The sequence below is a fragment of the Drosophila novamexicana genome, unplaced genomic scaffold, assembly GCF_003285875.2.
Source record: "Drosophila novamexicana strain 15010-1031.04,08,12 unplaced genomic scaffold, DnovRS2.1 tig00000986-arrow-arrow-pilon, whole genome shotgun sequence".
In the NCBI taxonomy this organism is placed as follows: Eukaryota; Metazoa; Arthropoda; class Insecta; order Diptera; family Drosophilidae; genus Drosophila; species Drosophila novamexicana.
In genome coordinates, this window is record NW_020824835.1 from 18,170 (window position 1) to 38,464 (window position 20,295).

The window sequence follows — 20,295 nt, forward strand, 5'->3', positions numbered from 1 at the left end:
GAGATGTCTGTGCCTGCTTGCTTTTTCATTTCTTTAGATCTACGCCTCAGTGCACATGCAAACGTTTGTCCCGCCACGGCTCTGGCCAAAATATTAAAAAAAAGGAGCAAAATGGAAGAAGCCAAATGAAATGTTCTACCATGTCTCTCTTTCTCCCTCTCTCTCGTCGCACACATTACACATTACACATATAGAATAACTTATACGCTATGTTTGCACAGACATAGACTTAGACACATACACACGCCACCTCGTCGTCGGTGGCTGTCCTCGCTGTGTCCATTTGAGTGCACAATTTCAAAAGGCTATTTTGCTCGGGTTGCCCTTGAGGCAAGTGCAGAAACCGCGACGCAAGACGCAGCTGAAGATGCAGGCGACAGTCCCTACGACGATGCCAACGTTGCAATGTCAATTTGTGTGTGCATTAAAATTGTTGTCAAATGGAGGACCTAAATGGGCAAATTGTTGTAACAAAATATGCTAGCAGCCTTATGCCTGGCAAGGTTAGACTTGCCTAATGCGATTTGCCTGTCCTCTAGAGTCCTCAAATTGTGCTATTCACACAAGTCCATGGCTGAAAGTATTTTAAAGGTTAAGATATGTAAAAACTACACTCCTTGATACATTTTTTTTTTAATTTTTCAAATTTATTTTTTAATTTATTTAGTTTTTCAATTTGTTTATTGTATTCCTTGTATTTTGGTTTGGGGGGACTTCTTCTTTATTCACTTGGATCTTGGATTCCATGTTATTTTCTAGGGCTTAAATAACATACATTTAAATCTTAATTATTTATTTTTATTGGTTTTTTTTCATAAATTTAATAATTTTACATTTACTTTCAATTAATTTATCATTAATTAGCTAAACTAACTTCATTCTGGAATGCTTACATACATACAATTAGTCAATGTATTCTGATTCTGATTCATATTTTTTAAGAGACATCACTTTGAAAATACATTGATATAGCTATAATTTCCTGTTTCTTAACTTTTGATAAGCCGTTTTCTGAATCGACAACAGATTTTTACAACACTTTTTATTTTGTTTACAATTAGCCTAATAAGTTTAAAGGTTTTTTTCTCACTTTATTGAAGTAAATTTATAGTTGCAACAAATAATTTACAGAGTGTTTGAAGTTACATTTATATATATTTCAAATACAAATAAATTTTATATATTCAAAAAATGTTTTTGAAGTTTTTAGTCTTTTAAGTTGTATCTCTGAATATGCAACTATTTCACATTCACTTATGACACATTGATTTAAAAAAAAAATCATATGTTTTTGCTTAAAATTTTGCTATTTACAGTTGCAATGAGCTAGTAATCATTCATTCTATGCTAATTGTAGCTAGTTTGTGTGTGTGTATATGTGTGTCTTTATTCTATTATTATTATTATTATTTTAAAAATGTATTTGTAATAATTTCTTTATATAATTGCCAAAAAGTGTCTTTTTGTGTATATCTCTTGTGATTTGTGAACTTCTAATATATTAATGCTTAAATGTTTATCCATATTGAGCTTAGTTCCTATAAATTGTTGTTGTTCTGCTTACTATACCAATTACTATACTGCAACTAATAGTGTAGTTATATATATTTTTGAACATTTACATACATTTACAAATTGAAATTGGAAAATATTTGCATTCTTGTAATACATTCTTGTTTATATATATATTATATCTGCTGTTTGCGGTGTCAAGAATTAGTACTTACTTTAAGGAAGGAACCTTTTTGTGATGCACTTTTAATTGTAATTTTTTTTTTGCTGTTCTAGAATCGATATAAAATAAAAATAAAAAAATATATAAATAAATCTATAAGCTGTGAAGCTCAGTCAATATCAGTTAAGGAATTACTTTGCGCTGCCCTTTTAATGAAATTATAAGCTTTTGAGTAGTTTTTTATTTGTTGTTCATTTAGCTAGCGTATATTTAATAACGCTTTAAACTTACAACTTCGTCCACTCTTATTGGAATAATTTTTGCATCGTATCTGTTTTCATTATTTACGTTAATGGCAAATAAATCTGATAATTCTGTGCATTGGTATCTTTCGTAGCTCTGCGTTCAACTGCTATTTAGCTTTAATCAATATGGTTTTACAATTTGCTGAATTAAGCAAATTTATGGCTTGCTTTCAAATATTTGTATGCACTGACATTTATATTAACATTGATTTATAACTTGTTTTATTTTGTATCGTATATGAGAAACTGGCAAATGGCGTCTAGCCCATCAATTTTTTCTTTTAGAACTTGCAATTCTTGTAGATTTATTTTACAGTTCAATTTTTAGCTTTCAATACGATTTGGCAACGCTTAGCCTAGACACAAACCTCAAAGATCTCACAATTCCGCTTGACTTGGGCTTAGACGCAGCTCTCCTGCTGCGAATACATGAGCGGCGTGCGTACTGTGACTATTTCGCGCGAGTAGGACTTGCCAACACCGGAGAGTCCAGAAAGGGAACTGCTGGGACTGGCTATGGCCGCAGTCGAGGCAAGCCCGCTGCTATTGCTCGAGACGAGCATTTGGCCATGTGCTAGCTGCTGCTGATGCTGCTGTTGTTGTTGTTGTTGTTGCTGTTGTTGCTGATGCTGCTGGTAGGAGGGTGGCATGGGCATGTTGCCAGCTGGATGATGCTGCAACTGTTGATGCATCATTTGCATCATGGATGCGGAGTTGTGGGGCTGCTGCTGCTGCTGATGGTGATTATGCGGTAGCGTATGATAGCCGCCCGGATGGGGGGGTAACGTATACATTTGCACCGTGCCCGGTGACACGGTTGAGGGCGTCCCTTGCGATCCTGGCGATGATGCGCATGGCCCGAAGGCAGCTCCAGCCACTGTGTCCACCTGCATGGCAGCCGCAGCGCCAGCTCTTGTCTTATATGCATCAATCTGCGCATATATCGTGGGCTCCTCGAAATAATCGTATGTGGGCGGCGGAGCATGTTGATGCGGATGCTGCAGACCGCCCGCATTTGGCTTGTGGCGCTGCAGCGTCGCCGTTGCCGGTATGCTAGGCAACAGCTTGCGCATACTCGAGCCATGTGGCAGGGTGCCACCCATTGCTGGCTGCGACTGCGACTGCGACTGCGCCTGCTGCGGCTGCTGCGACTGCTGCTGGACTGTGCTCTGGCTGGGTTGGTTCTTCTTGGAGCTGCTGCAAGTGGCGCTGTTCAGCGAAAGTTCGGCATAGTGTAGCTCATCGTCCTTGAGAGGGGTTGCCAGTGTGAGGATATGGTAAATTTAATATGGGAAATTTTGAAAATATTGTAGCATTGAATTATTCGCAGTCCTAGAAGTGCGCTATAGCGCTGGCTATATATACATGGCTGACAGTTTGCCCTGACGCTAACGGTAACTTACCTTGCTACTCTGGTAAGCACCGCTGTCCGCTGAGCAGCCGGCGCCAACGCCGACGCTGACGCTGACGCCAGGCTTACAGCTGATTTCCACCTCGCTGGTTGTTGAAAGATGTCCCGACGGCGTTTGTGTTGCTGATTTTTGTTTATATTCGCCATCAACTAAATTGCGAGACAGCGAGAGCGGGAAGAAGGAATAGGAGAAAAGGGAATGCGAGAAAAGGAACGTGGCAGGGAAAGAAAGTTGAAGTTGTTGTTAAATGGCGCAAAAGGCAAAAGTTTTTGGCTACCCAAGCTGCCGGGCACCGCCCTTTTTCAAGGAAATCTGTTGGCAATTTTCGTGACACAACGTTCAATTTTCTTTTCAGATTTTGCCATGAAATTGCTGTATGTTCAAAAAATTGATTAAATTGCTGAGCTGTGAGGCTGTCGCTGATTTCTTCATTGCCATTAATCAAGCCAAAAACGTGTGCACCGGCTAACATCTGTACAAAATTTAAGTGTTGCATAGCTTAAGGCGCATAGGGCGTGATGGTGGGGCTGGCTCTCGACTGCAGACATATGAGCAAACAGACACATGGAAAAGGCAGCTTAGGCAGCAATTAGCTGTCATTTAAATATATCAAGCGTGGCACAAAAATGCAGCCCCGAGACCCTACACATGCTCTTCAGACTGTTTGTTTACCTAGGCTGACTGGCAGTCTGTTTGTACCGAAGCCCGTTTTGCTAATGCTTATAAATTACATAGACAGAAACTCCCGGCGCATTTATCTTGAGGCAAGCGGGAGCTTTGACTGAATTGCAATTGCACTTACCCTCGTTGTAGGGTACGACATCGGGATTCTTCTCGTCGTACATCTCCTCGGAGTGGCTCAATGGCAATGAGATTTTATCCTTAATTTGCAAATTGCCTGGACGTGAGAATTTTGCATTCGAATGTGCGAATTTCTGCTGCTGCTGATGTTTGTGCGAGCGCAGCTTCAGCGCGGCGATGGTGCCAATCGCAATGCAGACCAGAGCCACCAGAATGCCCACAAAGATGCCAATGGATAGAATGGGTGTCAGTTCAAAGCTGCTTGCGCCCTGAGCGCTGCCCTTGTACGACGTTAATGCAACTGTAAAAAGTGGTAGAGAGAGAGAGAGAGAGAGAGAGAAAGAGAGACAGAGTTGGAGTAAACGAGAGGAATCATGTGTAAATCATGTTTAATTTGGAGTCTTTTTAATGCCCAATTAGACAAAGCGTCGCTAAGCAGTCTCGCAAAACAGTTTCCCATTAATAACACTGGATGCAAATTTAATTTTTACTCTATACGCTAATGGGCATCTCTTATGGATTCAAATTTACGATGTTAACAATAATTATAATAATAATATAATAATGAAATTAATAATAAGAATAATAATAACAATACAAATAAAAATATTAATAATAAAATTAGTAAAAACATAATCATTGCATTTATTAAGTTGCATGCTTTCAACAAAGTTTCATTGGACTTGTGTTTTATATCTGAATGATAATAGATGCATAACATTTTCTTAAAAGCAAGTTTAGTGAAGTGTATTCAGCGTTCGATAAAAATAATTTCTTTTTTGCCGCCATCATCAAATTTCACCATTTTTCTTTTACACTTTTGTTGTGACTTTATGAAAAATTAAAACGACGACTCAAGTTGTTTACCCAAAAATGTGCCTGTCTTTGCCAAGTTGGCCATGGCCCGTCCCGCTTCTTTGGCCCAGCCATTGGAACAAGCTCTTCTAAACTTTACTTTACGGCATTTTGTTTCAGCTAATTAGTATTACAATTTGCTTTTGCGCGGCATTTTCATTTCGTGCCAGGCGAAAACCTCCTAAAGACAATTCATTAATGTTAATCATTTTATATAATTTCTTCTCTTTTTTTTTGCGCTGGCGCTTGCATCATTTTTTCCAGTTTTTTTTTTTTTGTTTCTGTTGGGTGGGGCAACTGCAGGGAAAAAGTTTTTGTGTAGCGCTGAGGAATTTACAATTCGTTGAGCAGTTTAGCGTAATTAAATTGCAAGACGGCACGATAATAATAGCTGGGAAAATTTTCCGTCCAGACTTTGAGCCCCAATTATGCATACATAGAAAATCGTATGCAAAATTATTCAACTGACTCTCGGACTTTGCGAGTACGAGCAACATTATCATAAAACATTCATAAATGGCCAATACACGCGCCACATAAAAATCCATTAAAAATTCACAAGTTTTTGACAACTGGTTCGCACAATATTTGGCATGGCGAAAAACGGTCCCCTGCCACCTGCAGACATTTACTACTTACCAGTTTGCTTTTCGGCAGCCTTCAGGGTGTATCCATCGACTGCTACGGCCTCACTGCGTCCACGTCCATTCACCGCATAAACATAGATCCGAAATAGACGACCCGCGTCCAGCCCGCTGACACTGAACACCGAGAACTTAGCGCTGATATTGGCTTGCAGCAGCCCGTTGTGCTGATCAAAGATTTCCATAAGGAACCATTGGCGCATGCCTCCATCGAAGCCTATAATTAAAGAAAAGCAAACAATTTGTAAGACTTATCAAAGTTCAGCTAGACTTAGTTTGATGCTGTAGCTTTTGTAACATTTGCATATATTTAAAATACCTCAAATACCAGAGGCATCAAGTTCTTCCAGATTAATAATGGAAATAAACAACTAGTCGGTGAAGGCTGATATTTTAACTAAATTCTTATAAAAATCAAAATATTTATTTATAGCTGAATACACAGAGTAAATGCGTTTTGAAAGCCAGTTTAATGTTTTTTGCAGCTAAACACCGTAATTATATGTTAACAGCTTGACGCCCTTTATTTGCGTATTACGAATGCAAACATTTTGTCTGAGAAAGCCTCGTCGTGCCCTTCTCTTTAGGGTGGTTCAAGTGAAGTTAACAAAAATACTTGAAGTAATCTAAAGCTTCATTTTAAATGCCATTTAATAACACCACAAAAGAACTGGCCGCCCACTTGAATGGAGATTGTTCGCCCCACCCACCAGTTGCAAATGTAGCACCCTTTACCAAAAAATAAGCGGCTAAAGTTGCTGTTCTTCCTTTCGGCCTTGTTGCTGCTGTTGCTGCTCAAATGGTACTTCGTTCTAAACACAAAAGTCGGCTTAAAACACTTGCGAAAAATGTTAAAATATTTTGTAATAAAGGCGGCGCTTGAAAAGGTTCCTGCCCAACTACAACTTGAGTCGGTCAACGACGGCAGGAGGGACGTGCCACCCAGAGGAGAAATTGTTGTGCAAAATGTTTTATATGTTGCTATGAATTTAGCCGGCATTGTTGTACTTATTTTAGCCAACTGTTGTTGTAGTTGTAGACGGTGGTAACTACAGTGGCGCTGCTGATGGTGGTTGTTAGCACAAAGGCTGCACGGAAATAGAGTCAAAAGAATGTGCTTCGCCTTTGCTTCAAAGGCCTTTGTGTGGCATCATTGTTTGTGGCCAGGGGTCGCTCGTTGGTTGGCCATGGCTATATCCAAAGCATTTTGTGCGCACTTTAAAACGTTTAGCTAATGAAATTTGCCGCAGCATCGGGCCAAGACAAGCCAGGCAACAACAAAAACTTCATTGTAATGGGTTAATTTTATTTACTTGGGCCAGGCTACAATGGAAATTGCGCAACTCGAGCAGAAATAATAAAGCAACGGCAGCAGCAGCAGCATCAGCGGCAGCGGCGGCGGCAGCGAGCAAAATGTTATAAACTGAAATTTTATTATATTAAACCGACGCTTGATGAGTTTGGTTAGTTGCCTCCGTTGCCTCGTTGCCTTGTCTCTCCCAGAGAGCAAACGAGGTAAAGAGAGCGGAAGGAGAAAGAGAGAGTTTCAGCTGAAATGGTTGGCTAAGGGGCAGCCTGTGGCAGGCAACTTGCCCTCAAGTTGTCTGTGAACCGCAGCAGCAGCAACACCAGCGCGCATTGAATTGAATTCGAGGCAAGTTTTCATCCTCGTCCTCGTCCTCTGCCGCGTCCTTGCAACGTCGCGTTCAGAGGCGGCAAGTTGGCCAACTTGCGTGCTGGCTTATTAAAGTCGAAACGTGCAGCGACCGCAGCTTACGTTGCGTTATTATAAAAAACAAGCCAGCGTTGGTGGACGGGCTTTTCCCAGGGTTGCGCGCGCGTCATTTGCTTTAATGTAAAGTGCAATATAAGAAGTATCGCGTTTTGTTGCTGCCGCTGTTGTTGCTGTTTCTGCTTACCAGCTTGCGTTAAACTTTTAATGATGCTGATGACTATGATAATAATGTGCAGCCACTAAATTAGCAGGCATGAGGGCTACAAGTCTTTAGGAAATGTACATAAAATGCTCAAAGCGAGTAGCTCGCACAATAAAGGGCGTATACATAAAACGCACCTTACACTAAGCAATAAAATAACGATTTTTAAGATAGAACTCACTGAATATCATTAGAATGAACCCATTTTTTATAACTTAAATCGAAAAATATATAAAATTTTAAGTATTTCATAGTAGTTTTGATTAAGCTGGTAAGACTTAGTCCACCACTTTCATGTATACAATACCCTGCTCTCTTGTCCCCGTTGCCCTGTGCATCACTATCAATTTTGTTAATAAAACAAAATAGAAAAGAATTTAAAGAAACCTAAATGTTCACTGTTTTATATCTCCATGTAAAAAACTGCTTCTTCCAGAATGACGGATTGACAAAGCTGGCCAAAAGCTGCCCTTATCATTTTAGATTCGTTTGCTGTATTAAATGTCATAAAAAAAAAACAATAAATAAATAGGAAAAAGAAAATAAAATATTGAAAAATGTATACATATTTAAAAATTAAGTTAAATTATCTAGTTTTACACATTTAATAAAAGATTACAAAAATATTGAACACTATGAAATATTATAAAATGACATTAGATTTTAGAAAAATTGGCAACTAAATTTAGGTGCAAAGCAGTGAAAATGTTTAGGAATCACGGTTCAAAATTTCGGCAAATAAAATATAATTTAAAACGTATTTAAATATTTGTAAAATATTTTTGATGACTATTCGTGTACTTGTCTCTCAAATCGCATTAAGCATACACAGCGTCTGGCGGGGTAGCTAAGCTAAGGCTTGAGACAAACAAAATTTAGCGCAAAAGGGTTGTCGCCTCGAGAAGGGGGTTGGTTACCCTAAGGAATAGGTTTGTCAAGAAGGCTAACATTAGGGCATGCATTAAGTATGCAGTTATTATGCGCTTTTTGTTGAACTTTCAGCAGCCGCCTCGTTATGCGTCTGTTGCTTCTGCTTCTGTTATTCGCTTTGCTTTGCACTTGAGAGCGTTTCGAGGGCTGCATAAATGCATCATAAACTCTACTCTTACAGTCGCAATTTGTAAGGACATTTCTCGACTGCTGTCCTCTGGCTGGCTTCTACTTTGTGCTAATATGCAACGCTGTGGAGCTGAACTTTGAGCTCGGCTGCAACAATTTGTGCTTCTTATTTTGCGCTTTGCTGGCAGTTTTCTATCTTTTGCATTTCCGTAGCGCATAAAATATGCGAATTGAATTTGTATTTAAAGTTTTCGCCTTTTGCATTTGCTGTTGCCTTTGCTCTTGCGCTTTTGCCTTTACTTTAACTGCCAGCAAGTTGCATAACAAGCCAAAACATTTTGTATTTTCAAATTTGTGCTTAACTTTTGGCGCTCACTGTATTACGTCTCTGACTCTATTGCTGGCTCTGCTGATGCTACTGTGCGACTACTTCATCATTTTATACTCCGGCTTTATTTATTTTTGGCAACATTGCGCCATGAACCGTTTGGCGGTTAAAACTTTACTACATTTGCCAGCCGCTTTCTTTTTCAACAAGTACTGCAATCTTCTCTAACGCTAGAGCATTTTGTATATGGACTATGGCTATTTCTCAGCGTGTTGCCTTTTCTAGTTTAATGCTTTCATTGCATTTTTATTATTCGCCTGTATCTCGAAGGAAGTTGCACACACATACACACACACACACACGCGCATACACAGATCCACACACTCGCATTCTCATTCGCATTGCCTGCTGCCAAAGTGCACTTAAGTTGCTCATGTATTTTAAATGAGTCTGAAAAGCGCTGCAGGAAACCCAACAGCATGCTCATACACATGTACCATGATTTTCACCATACTCTTCAAACTCTCTTCTGGCCATTTAACAAGCCATGCAGCACATTGCTTGAGTTGTGGCTATCTTTTTTTTATCACACACACACAAATATTCAGGCATATATGTATGCATACATATATATCCTTTTTCGACCATTGATTTTCTCATCAGCAATTATAAAAGCTGGTCAATTGGCTGGCGATTTCTGGCAGCCTTTGAGTGTGGCCCTGTACTCACCTTCGAGGCAATAAACCTCCAATGAATCGGACGTTTGATTGACCACGGTACAATTGGTGGGCGCTTCCGGTTTTCCCGCAGCTATCAAATGGAATACACAGGGCTCCTTTTGTTGACCCACATTGTTGTCCGCCCAGCACATGATGGTGCCGAAGTCCATTTCCTGTAGGTAACAAATTAAAAAAAGTATTTCCAAAAAATTGTATAAAAACGTTTTTATTATGCCTTGTAAAAAACTTAATTTAATTATTATGCTCCCATCTTCATTATTTTTAATAAATTAATCAACGTATATCAAGTTGTTTTAAACAGTTAATTGTTATATCGGTAATTGTTGCATTATGTAATTGTAATATGATTTTAATGCATTAAATAATAAATTAAATACACAATAAAACCGTTAAAGTTGCTTTCGGTACAGTATTGTGGCTCGGTGGCGTATGCGTAATGTGCTTGTCAGACCGCCTGATTGATCGCAGCTGTCAATAAGTCTTTCATTAATATAATTTCATGTCAATAAAAGCACACACACATATACACACTTGCACACATGCACAAGAAGAAGTGAAAGTTTTCCCAATTTGGCAGTAAAAACAAATGAAGCATTTTGTGGCTGGCTATTTGAGCTCATATTTCTCCGAGTCTGTGATTGCTGGGGCCACAAGGAAACTATGTTAACATGGCTTTAATGAATGCCATGTGTTTGGGCATGTTGAACCTGGTAAGTGGCCACGCCCTGCGGGCCCATTGTTGATTCTTTGTGTGTGTTTGTGTTGTGTCAAATGTTGTGCTAATGAAATCCTCCAACTCTATTACGGTCAAATGAACAACAACATTCAAGACGATTGATTTGTTTGCACAAAAACAAATACATATACGCACACGCGCGCGCGCAAATACTCAAATAGCAGCTTGCCATGACTGTGTCTATTTACCTTGGGAATTGTTAGCTGAAAAAATAAACGCACTTAATCAGCGCAAGGCGTCTTGAACTCATTAAAAATAAAAATCACTTATACAGCGCCCAGTACGCTTCAAAATGTCACGCAAAGTGCAGCTTATTTATCAGTTGGAGCGCGCACTGATTTTTACACCCCAACTCTCGACCTTCCAGTCAAGTTAAAACCGGGCGTTCTTGTCATTTTAATTAGGGCAGAAAGAAAAAAAAAAACAACAAGTTTAGAGTTTTCTTAAATTGAACACAGCGAATGGAAGAAAAGTTTTTAACGCAAAGGAAAACGCACTGCGAACTTTAAGAAAAGGTGTAAAAAACTAGAATTGGTTGAGTGCGGTAAGTCGAAAAAAAAAAGTCGAAAAACGTTTTAAAATATAAAGTTTAAAAAAATGTTAAGTATTTGTTTAAGCTAAAAGCAACCAGACACTTGAATTATTTGAGACTGAAAGCGCTGCGTTGCCTCATGTAGACAATGAGGTATTTACCAGCTATGCACGTTTATGTCAGATGCAGGCAAAGTATTTATGCAAATTTATGACAACAATGAAAATTAAAATATGGAGTTATATATATATATATATATATATATAAATGTATATACACGATTTATTTATATGACATACACTTCTACTGGGTTGTATTTAGCAAGAGTGCTATCACAAAGGCGGCAGCTTGGCAGCTGCCAGCACTTCGCATCAACACCTGCCCAACAGTGTGGGTGTGTGTTGTGTGTGAATGTAACCGCAAGCAACACACAGACTGCGGCGAGCACATATGCTGCATATTAAGTAATAATAAATTTGCAATATACACACACAAATTCTCGGAATATAGTGATGAGAATAAGGCATTGTGAAAAGCATTGCATAGTTTTTGGGGCTGCTGCAATTGTCAGCCAAGAAGATGCCAAACTTTTAGTTGCCAGAGCATAAGCAAATTTTTGCGTACATTTCACATACTCTTTTCTATACACACAGTATGTGTGTCTGTATGGGTACTGCAGATTTATGCCCAACTATGAATATATATATAATCATTATGTACTGTTGTTTTTATTATTTTAATGTTGCTGAAACTAGCGTAAATATTATTACAGTTGCGGAGCGCACAGATAAAAAACACAAATGCCTAAATTGTTTCTGGGAAAACAAAGACACACACACACGCAAACGCCCATTTAATTTTGCTTTAAGGCATTGTCTGATTTTTTGCCTATCTTCTGCTTGTCTGTTGCCTGCATTTTTATTGCATTCCTGCCTAGTGCTGACAGCCCGAAAAATAAATGTTATTGTTTATGTATTTTAATTAAAATTTAAACATTTCGGTGACATTTTAATGAGTTTTTCGGCCGGCCATTCTGTATGGAAGATTTTCGACAAATTTCGTGAGCTATTTTCATACGTGCTTGCATCTCTACGGAGAATGAGTCTAGTAGGAAAAGCCAAGCCCAAATGCTCACACATGCAAAAGAGACCGAGACGGGTCGAGAGAAAGAGAGCGAAATGCCAAAGCATGGCGAAAAATTAATGAGCTGCTGGCTGTTGCCTGCCTTTGAGCAAAACACATACAGAAAATGGAAAATAAAAAAAAAAAAAAGAAGGAAAAATCAGCCCAAAGGACTACAATGTCAGCGACGTAGCTTGAGCTGCGGTTGCGGAAGCCGGAAACAGCATATATGACAACAGAACGGAAGGGATTTTTCATATTCAATTGAGCTAAATGATTTATGTGTGGATCTGTGTGTGCCTTTGAGTGACTTCGTATGTGTGTGTGTGTGTATGTGTAACTATGTTTCTGTGTGTGCGTGCAACCAGCGCTGGGCGACTGTTTACGAACGGAACTCATTTGAATGCCGTTTGACTTGCAACATTTTTCTTTGACTACTGAAATGTAAGCTCAGCAAGTCATACAGGACATTCGATCCACAGAGCCATAGGCTACTTTCGTGTCGCCCATATAAAATAATGTTGGATAGGGCGGGTGGCGCACCATTTTAAAATGGGTCAGTTTAGCAACTAACCGAACCACCAGTCGGCTTAACAACTATGTTGTATGAGTGGTTCGCCAAGAGTTACATATATGGAAAATTGTTGGTGTTGTTGTCATTGTCATTGTAGCCCAATGACAGCCATTCTACCTAACAAGCAACAACAAGCTGACACTGTTACTTAACAGGTTTATGTCCCCAATAAATGAAACTAGTCAATGTCCGTGAAACGAATTGCACTTATGACTAGAAATTAGCTAAGATAATGGTTTTGAGTTTTTTTCACATCTGCCTATCTAAAAACAAGTAAGAGGTTTTAGTCGGGAGCTCCCGACTAGGGGATACCCTGAACCCTCTTCTTCCAACATAAAACGCATATATGTATATATTCTATTTTAGAAGCTAAATGTCAATCGATATCGATTTTTATCGATTGCTTGGAAACGGAGTAAGTTATCGATTATCGGAATCAAACTCGATCTGCGCAGGCACTAGGAGGCACTACGGACGGACGGACGGACGGACGGACGGACGGACATGGCTAGATCGACTCGGCTATTGATGCTGATCAAGAATATAAATACTTTTTGGGGTCGGAGAAACTTCCTTCTGCCTGTTACATACATTTGGATTTTGCACAAATACAATATACCCTTATACCCATTTTTAATGGGTTCAGGTTGCTGCTCCTATAATTTCACATTTTTCTTTCTTCTAAGCTATAAATTCTCTAAAATCTTCTTAGTCTCCTGTGCCTGACAATCTTCCTAGTTTTCCATTGCTAAAGCTTTTTAAACTATCCCCTTTCTGTGTTTTTCATCTCTTTGGAAATAATCTCATATAATTCCTCTCCACAAGAAATGTGGAAAATATAATATACAAAATTACAGGGGCATTGCAAAACTGTTCACTATTCCTATATTATTTGAAAAAATAATATATTTGAATTTGCAGCATTTCTTCAAATCAGTTGTTTCCCCTGATCAACATGGACTCGCAAAAAATCGGTCCACTACAATTCGCTGAAATAAATTATGCCTTTCTTTCTAAAATGCAAACTGACATTTACTCTTTAAACTTTACCGTATAGGTTTCCCTCATCTCTTTTGCATTGGATTTCTTCTTATTTAAAAGGTAGGACCAAAAGAGTAATGCTGTGGGTATCTACCTCAAAGCAAGTTCAATTTACTTCTGGTGTTTCTCAAGGTAGTCATCTTGGACTTTTACTCCTTACTCTTTTTGTAAATGATCTCCCCTCGGACGACTTGAAACTTATTGTTTCATACACTAATCCCCTACATCATTCTCGTCTAAAAGACGATTTGAACGCTATGCAAATTTGGTATTCAGCCAATCAATTGCATCTAAATTGTTCAAGGTGTATGTTTATGACCTTCGATCGAACTTCACCTTATTTTGTTAGCAACGTATACTAACAGTTAAGGATCTAGGCGTTATTTCAGTTCTAAGGACTTAAACGATGCTTTTATAACGAAACTTCCGTACAAGTCTCTTGTTCTCCCTATCCTTGAATACTGCTCTTGCATCTGGTCTCCGCAGTATAACAATAGACAGGATCGTATAGAATCTTTCTAAAAGCAATTTCTGCTTTTTGCCTTACGAGGCTTAAATTAGGATCCCAATCTACTACTACTCTATTCTATCTGGCTGCTTCTTTTTAATCTTCCGTCGTTAACCAACCGTAGGACAACCCTCGGTGTTGTATTCCTACATAAGTTGATTGATTTTCTGTTATGGCGTCTTCAATTCTCTGTTCCGTCTTGACCCACCATGACTTATTCCAATCTTATTCCAACCTACGTGCACAACAGACTATGCTATGCACAATTCATTTCACGTTATGTAAAAATTACAATAGCTTTTATAACTTTTTCTTTACCGATCTATCTACTATCTACTTACAACTATATATATCTAGTATACGTTTATTTACTTTATTAACTGCTTCTTTCTTTCTTTTTTCCTAATTATTGTATTTTCTTAAATAATATAGTAAATTGAGATTATTTCTAATTATTACTTAAGAACATTTTCCCTACTAACACCCTTCTTCTTAGCTGTAGGCTCGAGTAGTGTCACGACACTCGTTCTTGTCAACCATTTAATAAATAATTAAATAAATTGTATAAATATGGGATCAAGGGATCATCAATCAAATGCTCATATAGTAGTTGGTTGCCTTAAGCAAACCCAATTGTCTGGTCCATAATTGCACTGCATATTCTATTTTGAATTGCCAGACTATTAAAGGGAACAAAGGCAGCTGCAGCAGCCAGAGCGCCCACTGGATAAAATTCTATTGGTGTTGGATGGTGGAGGGGGAGGCGCTTTGGGCAGAAGGCGCATTCGGTTACTAATTTTTGGCATTGATAGGAATGCAGCTCTTTGACGGCCAATTGGCTGCCCAATTGGCAGGATGGTAATCAAATCTAAAATGTGAAAACACTTTTATAGCCATAGTAATGGGCCATATCGATGACGATAACGTTGGCAATTTAAGTGGAAATGTTGGCCAATTGTCAGTCATATAGCGATCGCCAATGGCGAGTCAATTGTATAGCTCGTTGTTTCCGTGCCAGCAATACAAGGATTGTTGCAACTTAGAACCAGAGTGGAAGTGCCTTTAATATTATGAACCTACCTCTGACCCTTGCTGTTGGCATTGTTGTTGGCAGCGCATTTAATTAGAAAGCACTAATAGAATTTTTAATTAAAAATGGCTCATGCGCTGGCCGAAAGCCAGATAACGCCAACCCTCAACGCGCCCACAACTCGCTTTGCCGGCTCGTGTTGGTTTTACATTTTGCTTGACAATGTGGCACGCACACGAGACACAACAACAACGCGTCAGCTGCCTATTAATTACAATTTTGCCATTTAATTGGAAGCCGCGCGTTTAGCTGCTTCGTCTACCATTTGGCCAAATGTCAAATATGTCAATAGCAATATCACATCAAAGACATGAAATTAAATTAAAGTCTGCCAAAAATCAAACCGGAAAGACAAGCTTTGACCTCACCAAACACCCGCGTCTGTATGCACCACTAAACCGCCCATTTAAACACTCACACGTACACACACACCCACATACATCCCATGTGGCTTTTCTATCGGTTGTTCCCATGTTAAGCATTTAACGCCATGTCATTTGTAATTTTCATAATGCAAGCGAAACGCAAAGCAGAGCCACCGTTGAAGGGGTTAAGGCTGGTGTGTCCCATCAAATAGGTCAAATATAGATATATGACATTTATTGCCATAACAATGCGTACTTACCTTAACTGGCGTATAGGTCAGCGTGGAGCCCTGTGCGGAATGTGGGCGGAAGCCACTCTGTGGCATATCGAAGGTCTCCGCGGTGTTGTTGAAGGACCACTTGAAGTTCTCGGGCGGCGGAAAGGCATCTACTTCGCAAACGATTTCGGCCGACTCGCTGCGGGCCACGCCATAGATTTTCTTTTGATCGGGCCGGCAAATTGGTTTATCTGTAGAGGGAGATGGATAGATAAAAGAAGAGAGGAGGTGAGCCAAAGTTAGAAACTTTGATTTTTGTCGAGTGCATTTTGCTGTTCGTCGGCGGCTGCTGCTGCCAATCAATAATCGCATTGCTTGCCCAAACTTAATGCAATAAAGCCCGAGCAGTTCGAGTACATATTCTCCAGCTGAAGAGGATGGTTGGGGTTTTTGTTTTTGCATGCCACGCCCAGGCCCGAAAACCACACTCAAATCCTAAGTAGAAAAGTTTGAAAGCACAAAAAGCACCAAGAGAGACCTTTTGCATTCCGTGAAGCCTGTGGATGCATGCTTCGTTCTTGCCCATTGAAGCAACTAACTAAACAGAGTCCGCAATAACAACAGAAACAAAGCAGAGCTAAGCAAAAGAAAAATCTAACCAAACGTTAAGTAAAAGAAAAACTTGACCGAAACTTAAGTTCTGAGCCCGTAACGAAACAGCTAGGAAAATTCAATTTCTTCTAATCCTTGGCCAGGCTACAGCTTCAGCTGCAACTGCATTCGACATTGCAAGTGCACACACAATTTATTGTACAGTTTGACAACTCCCAATGTTGTTCGAGTTGCTGTTGCTGCTGTTGTTATAGCCAAAGCCAAAAGTATGCTGTAAACAAATTTGCATTGAGCAGACCAATGCGCAGACCAAGTCCAAGCGACAGGCATTGGGTTACAGATTGGGTTTTTGACTGTGGCTATTTCAATCCACACTGGACCGAAGTGGTGTGCGGCCACAATTTGGGTGACAAAAAACATTGCACCACCGCTAGATTTTTTTTTGGAAAAGTGGGCGAGCCGGCCATCAAGCGGAGTTTAAGTTAAAACAAAGTGAACGCAAGAAAAAGAGCTAAAGTTGTGAACACCGAAATAAAACAACGTAGAAGAGTACGAATACCCTTGCACACATTTAGCAGATGTTCGATTTATTACTGTACTCAGTCACACAACTGTGTTTTTTATGGAATACATTATTGATTATTTTCGCCAGCCAGATGGGGCTTTAATAACTAAGCTCGTCGGCCTGTTCAGAATAATATATACTGTACAAACATGTTTGTTGTCACATTTCGTGAAGGAATTAAAATACTCTGGTCAAGGGTATATCAAAGTGGTTAGTGCTGAGTGAAAACACTGTAACAGGAAATGGCACAGGAAATAAAAACATAAGGCAACAACAAAATACAACAAAGAGAGCAGCCACAAAATGAAGCTGGGAATAAAGATCTGTGTGCTAAATTGAGTGAAAACGAGAAAATAATTAACGGGATACCTTTTCTTTATTTTTTAATTCCAGGTTCAACACTCTTTGTAAACAAATTGGGCAGAAGATTTGAATTCAGGAATATTTTTGATGACTGAGGCAAACCTACGGCTGTGGTTGAGGAGTCTCATATTAACTCTACGTTTGTTTCTGCTCGGACAATACAAACTCTATACTTCCTACATTGACTACGACTGAAGTTGAGAAGACTTGGAATTAAATGAATCTCTACAGCATATATATTGTTAATTACCGACTATATAAAATTTCTTAAACCCTCTAAAAAATGATTTAACAATAATACAATCTGAATCCAATTAGAAACTTGAACCCGTTTCTGTAAAAACAAATTCATAAATTGACAATTATTTATTAGCTCGTCTAACGGCGGGGTTTGGTGTTGTTGGCTTAAGGAATTGCTCTCAGTCAATAGCAAAATACCTAAACGACAAAACGCAGGAAGCCGGGTACTGGCTGGTTGGTCTAGGGTAAGATGTGCTTATTGTGGGTTGGTTTCCAGAAATCGTAGTTGCCAACCGCAAAATTGAGCCCGAGCCAGCTCCAGGTCGGCTGCTGTTGCTACTGCAGTTTCAGTTGCAAGCACAAAAGAGCGACAATACAAAAGGTTTTCGAGTGTAACACAATAACGGGGGCGTATACGCAATAAAGCTGCTAGAAGCCCGCACGGCCGCACAATGCGCCACTCTCTCCGACCACTCGGCCACTCAATAATGCTGCCTTTTTGTGTGTCAAAGGTTTGCACCAAAAGCCTAAGCAGTGCAACCACCACCGCTGTTGCGGCTGGCGAAGCAGACTGTCAATATGGTGGAGGCAGCAGCCAAACGGGATTCGATTTAATAGTCAGTTGGCATTTAAGAGTTGCGAATGTTTGTTAATGGCTGAAACCGAACGTTGGGTCATGTGTTGAAAGAATGATGGCCCAACGCAACGCCAATCGCAACCATTCAGCGCGTATTTTTTATGACCCAAGCCACAATAACAATGCCGAGCGCCATGCAAATCGACACTCACATATCAAATATGGGCCAAGCTTAAAATGTTGCGCAGCGTTGCACACAGCTATAACTTTCGGTTTGGTTTTTCAGCTCTTTCCTTTTTGAAGTGCTAAATAAAACTCAACACGTGCCCTATAAAACTTGACATGCGACTGCTAGCGCAATCGTTAACAACAACAAAGCTTTTATATAGTCGCAATCAATTCAATGAAATCCTAAAGAAATGGGGCGCAGTTCAACTCGAAATTCGACTCCAGCTACCCCGACCATAATTTAAAGTCTAACAAATCCATAGAGCACTTGTACTTACACATTACTTTCAGCTCGACTATGTTTGAGTCGCCATCGCCCTCAACATTGGAAGCGGTACATGTGTAGTTTCCGGCCTGGTGGCGGGTGACGCCCTGCAGCGCCAAATCTCCGCTGCTCACAATTACGCCGGCTCGCTGATTGTGCTGTATAATTTGATGCTGCAAGTGGTACGAAATATAAATAGCATATTAACATTAGTCTTCAATTATGAGCAAGTTATGCACTCCTATCATTATACTTTGTTTGTGCTAATGAGCATTTTCCTTTGTTTCTGTCTGTCATTCACACACGCTCAATGGATGCTACAGGTGGATGGTTATCAAATAGAAAAAGCTATGGCAATTAGTAGGATTATGTACACGACATATACACAACGGCCCATTATAGCTGAATAGCTCTAATTAGCTTATTTTCTAAACGTTCTACACTCGACAAGCACAGCCGCGTCCAGGCAAACAAACACTCCAGTAAAGCTAATTAAGGAAATTAAATTTCTTTCTTATGAAAATAATTGCTGTTTTAAAATATTTAAATCTGCTTGTCCTGGCTGAATTAATGATTGACTGATTGGTGATCCACGCACATCCCAAGCCCGTAGTTACATTATGTGATTGGGGTTCACGCAAAGACGGAGCTTTGGGAAACTATGTTCAAACTGTTTTGGAGTTTGCACACTTTTCCAAAAATCCATTCTATCTTGGTAGAAATGGAGGTCAAAGATTTGGTCGATGATGTATCGACTTCAAATTCATTTCCAAGGATCCTTATGAAAAATCATTTCCGAAGTGTTTCACATTTGACGGTACATTGGCAACTTTTTTGTTTACCATCGGGCTTCAAACTCACTTTCAAAGATCTTTGTAAAACATTATTTAATACGTCTTTCACAATATCTACGGCTCTTGAATAGAATGTGCAGGTAAAACTGAGGTTTATTGAACGAAAGTGTATTTTTCGGCTCGAAGATGGGAGACCCTTGATTACAAGTTGTGGTACTTTATTCGATGTACTTTTATCTTATTTTCAAATTTCTTTGTAAATATTACTTATTACGTTGAGTTCAATACAGTATGGGTAGATCTACGGGCGGGATATGAGTAAACAAGATACATAACAACGGGAAACATTTTCTTAAATAACATTTTCTTAATAATGTTGAAATAAGGGATTTTCATATTTTTGGAGGCTCACTTCTATAAATCAAACAAGCTAAAATTGCGTAAATTGAAATATTCAGCATGTCATATCATTTCGTTTCATTTATTTAACCAGTAGTGAGGCTTAAATAAAATAATTTATAAATATATATATGATATTCCAATAAAAACAGGAGTTTCATGCAAATGCGGCCTCTTAACATATTTTTAAATGCAAATATTTTGTATAGGCTAACATTTACTTATTCATTATTACCTTTTTTATTATTATTTTTTTTTGCTAAAGATTGTTAAAAGATTTATAAAATTAAGTCTTTTGTATATGCCAGCA

The 20,295-nt window shown here is 39.1% G+C and overlaps 1 protein-coding gene across 1 annotated transcript in view; it reads right to left on the reverse strand.

The window, feature by feature from the left end:
- Nucleotides 1-1,656: 1,656 nt before the first annotated feature.
- LOC115765673 (protein turtle homolog B) overlaps nt 1,657-20,295 on the reverse strand; it is a 66,957-nt gene continuing 48,318 nt past the window's right edge. The window contains exons 10-16 of the mRNA XM_030709335.1: nt 18,806-18,965; nt 15,985-16,193; nt 9,746-9,908; nt 5,688-5,909; nt 4,195-4,494; nt 3,384-3,541; nt 1,657-3,227 (exon numbers count right to left, since the gene is read on the reverse strand). Coding sequence (XP_030565195.1) covers nt 2,382-3,227; nt 3,384-3,541; nt 4,195-4,494; nt 5,688-5,909; nt 9,746-9,908; nt 15,985-16,193; nt 18,806-18,965 — 2,058 coding nt within the window. The 3' untranslated portion in view covers nt 1,657-2,381. The remainder of the gene's footprint in view (nt 3,228-3,383; nt 3,542-4,194; nt 4,495-5,687; nt 5,910-9,745; nt 9,909-15,984; nt 16,194-18,805; nt 18,966-20,295) is intronic.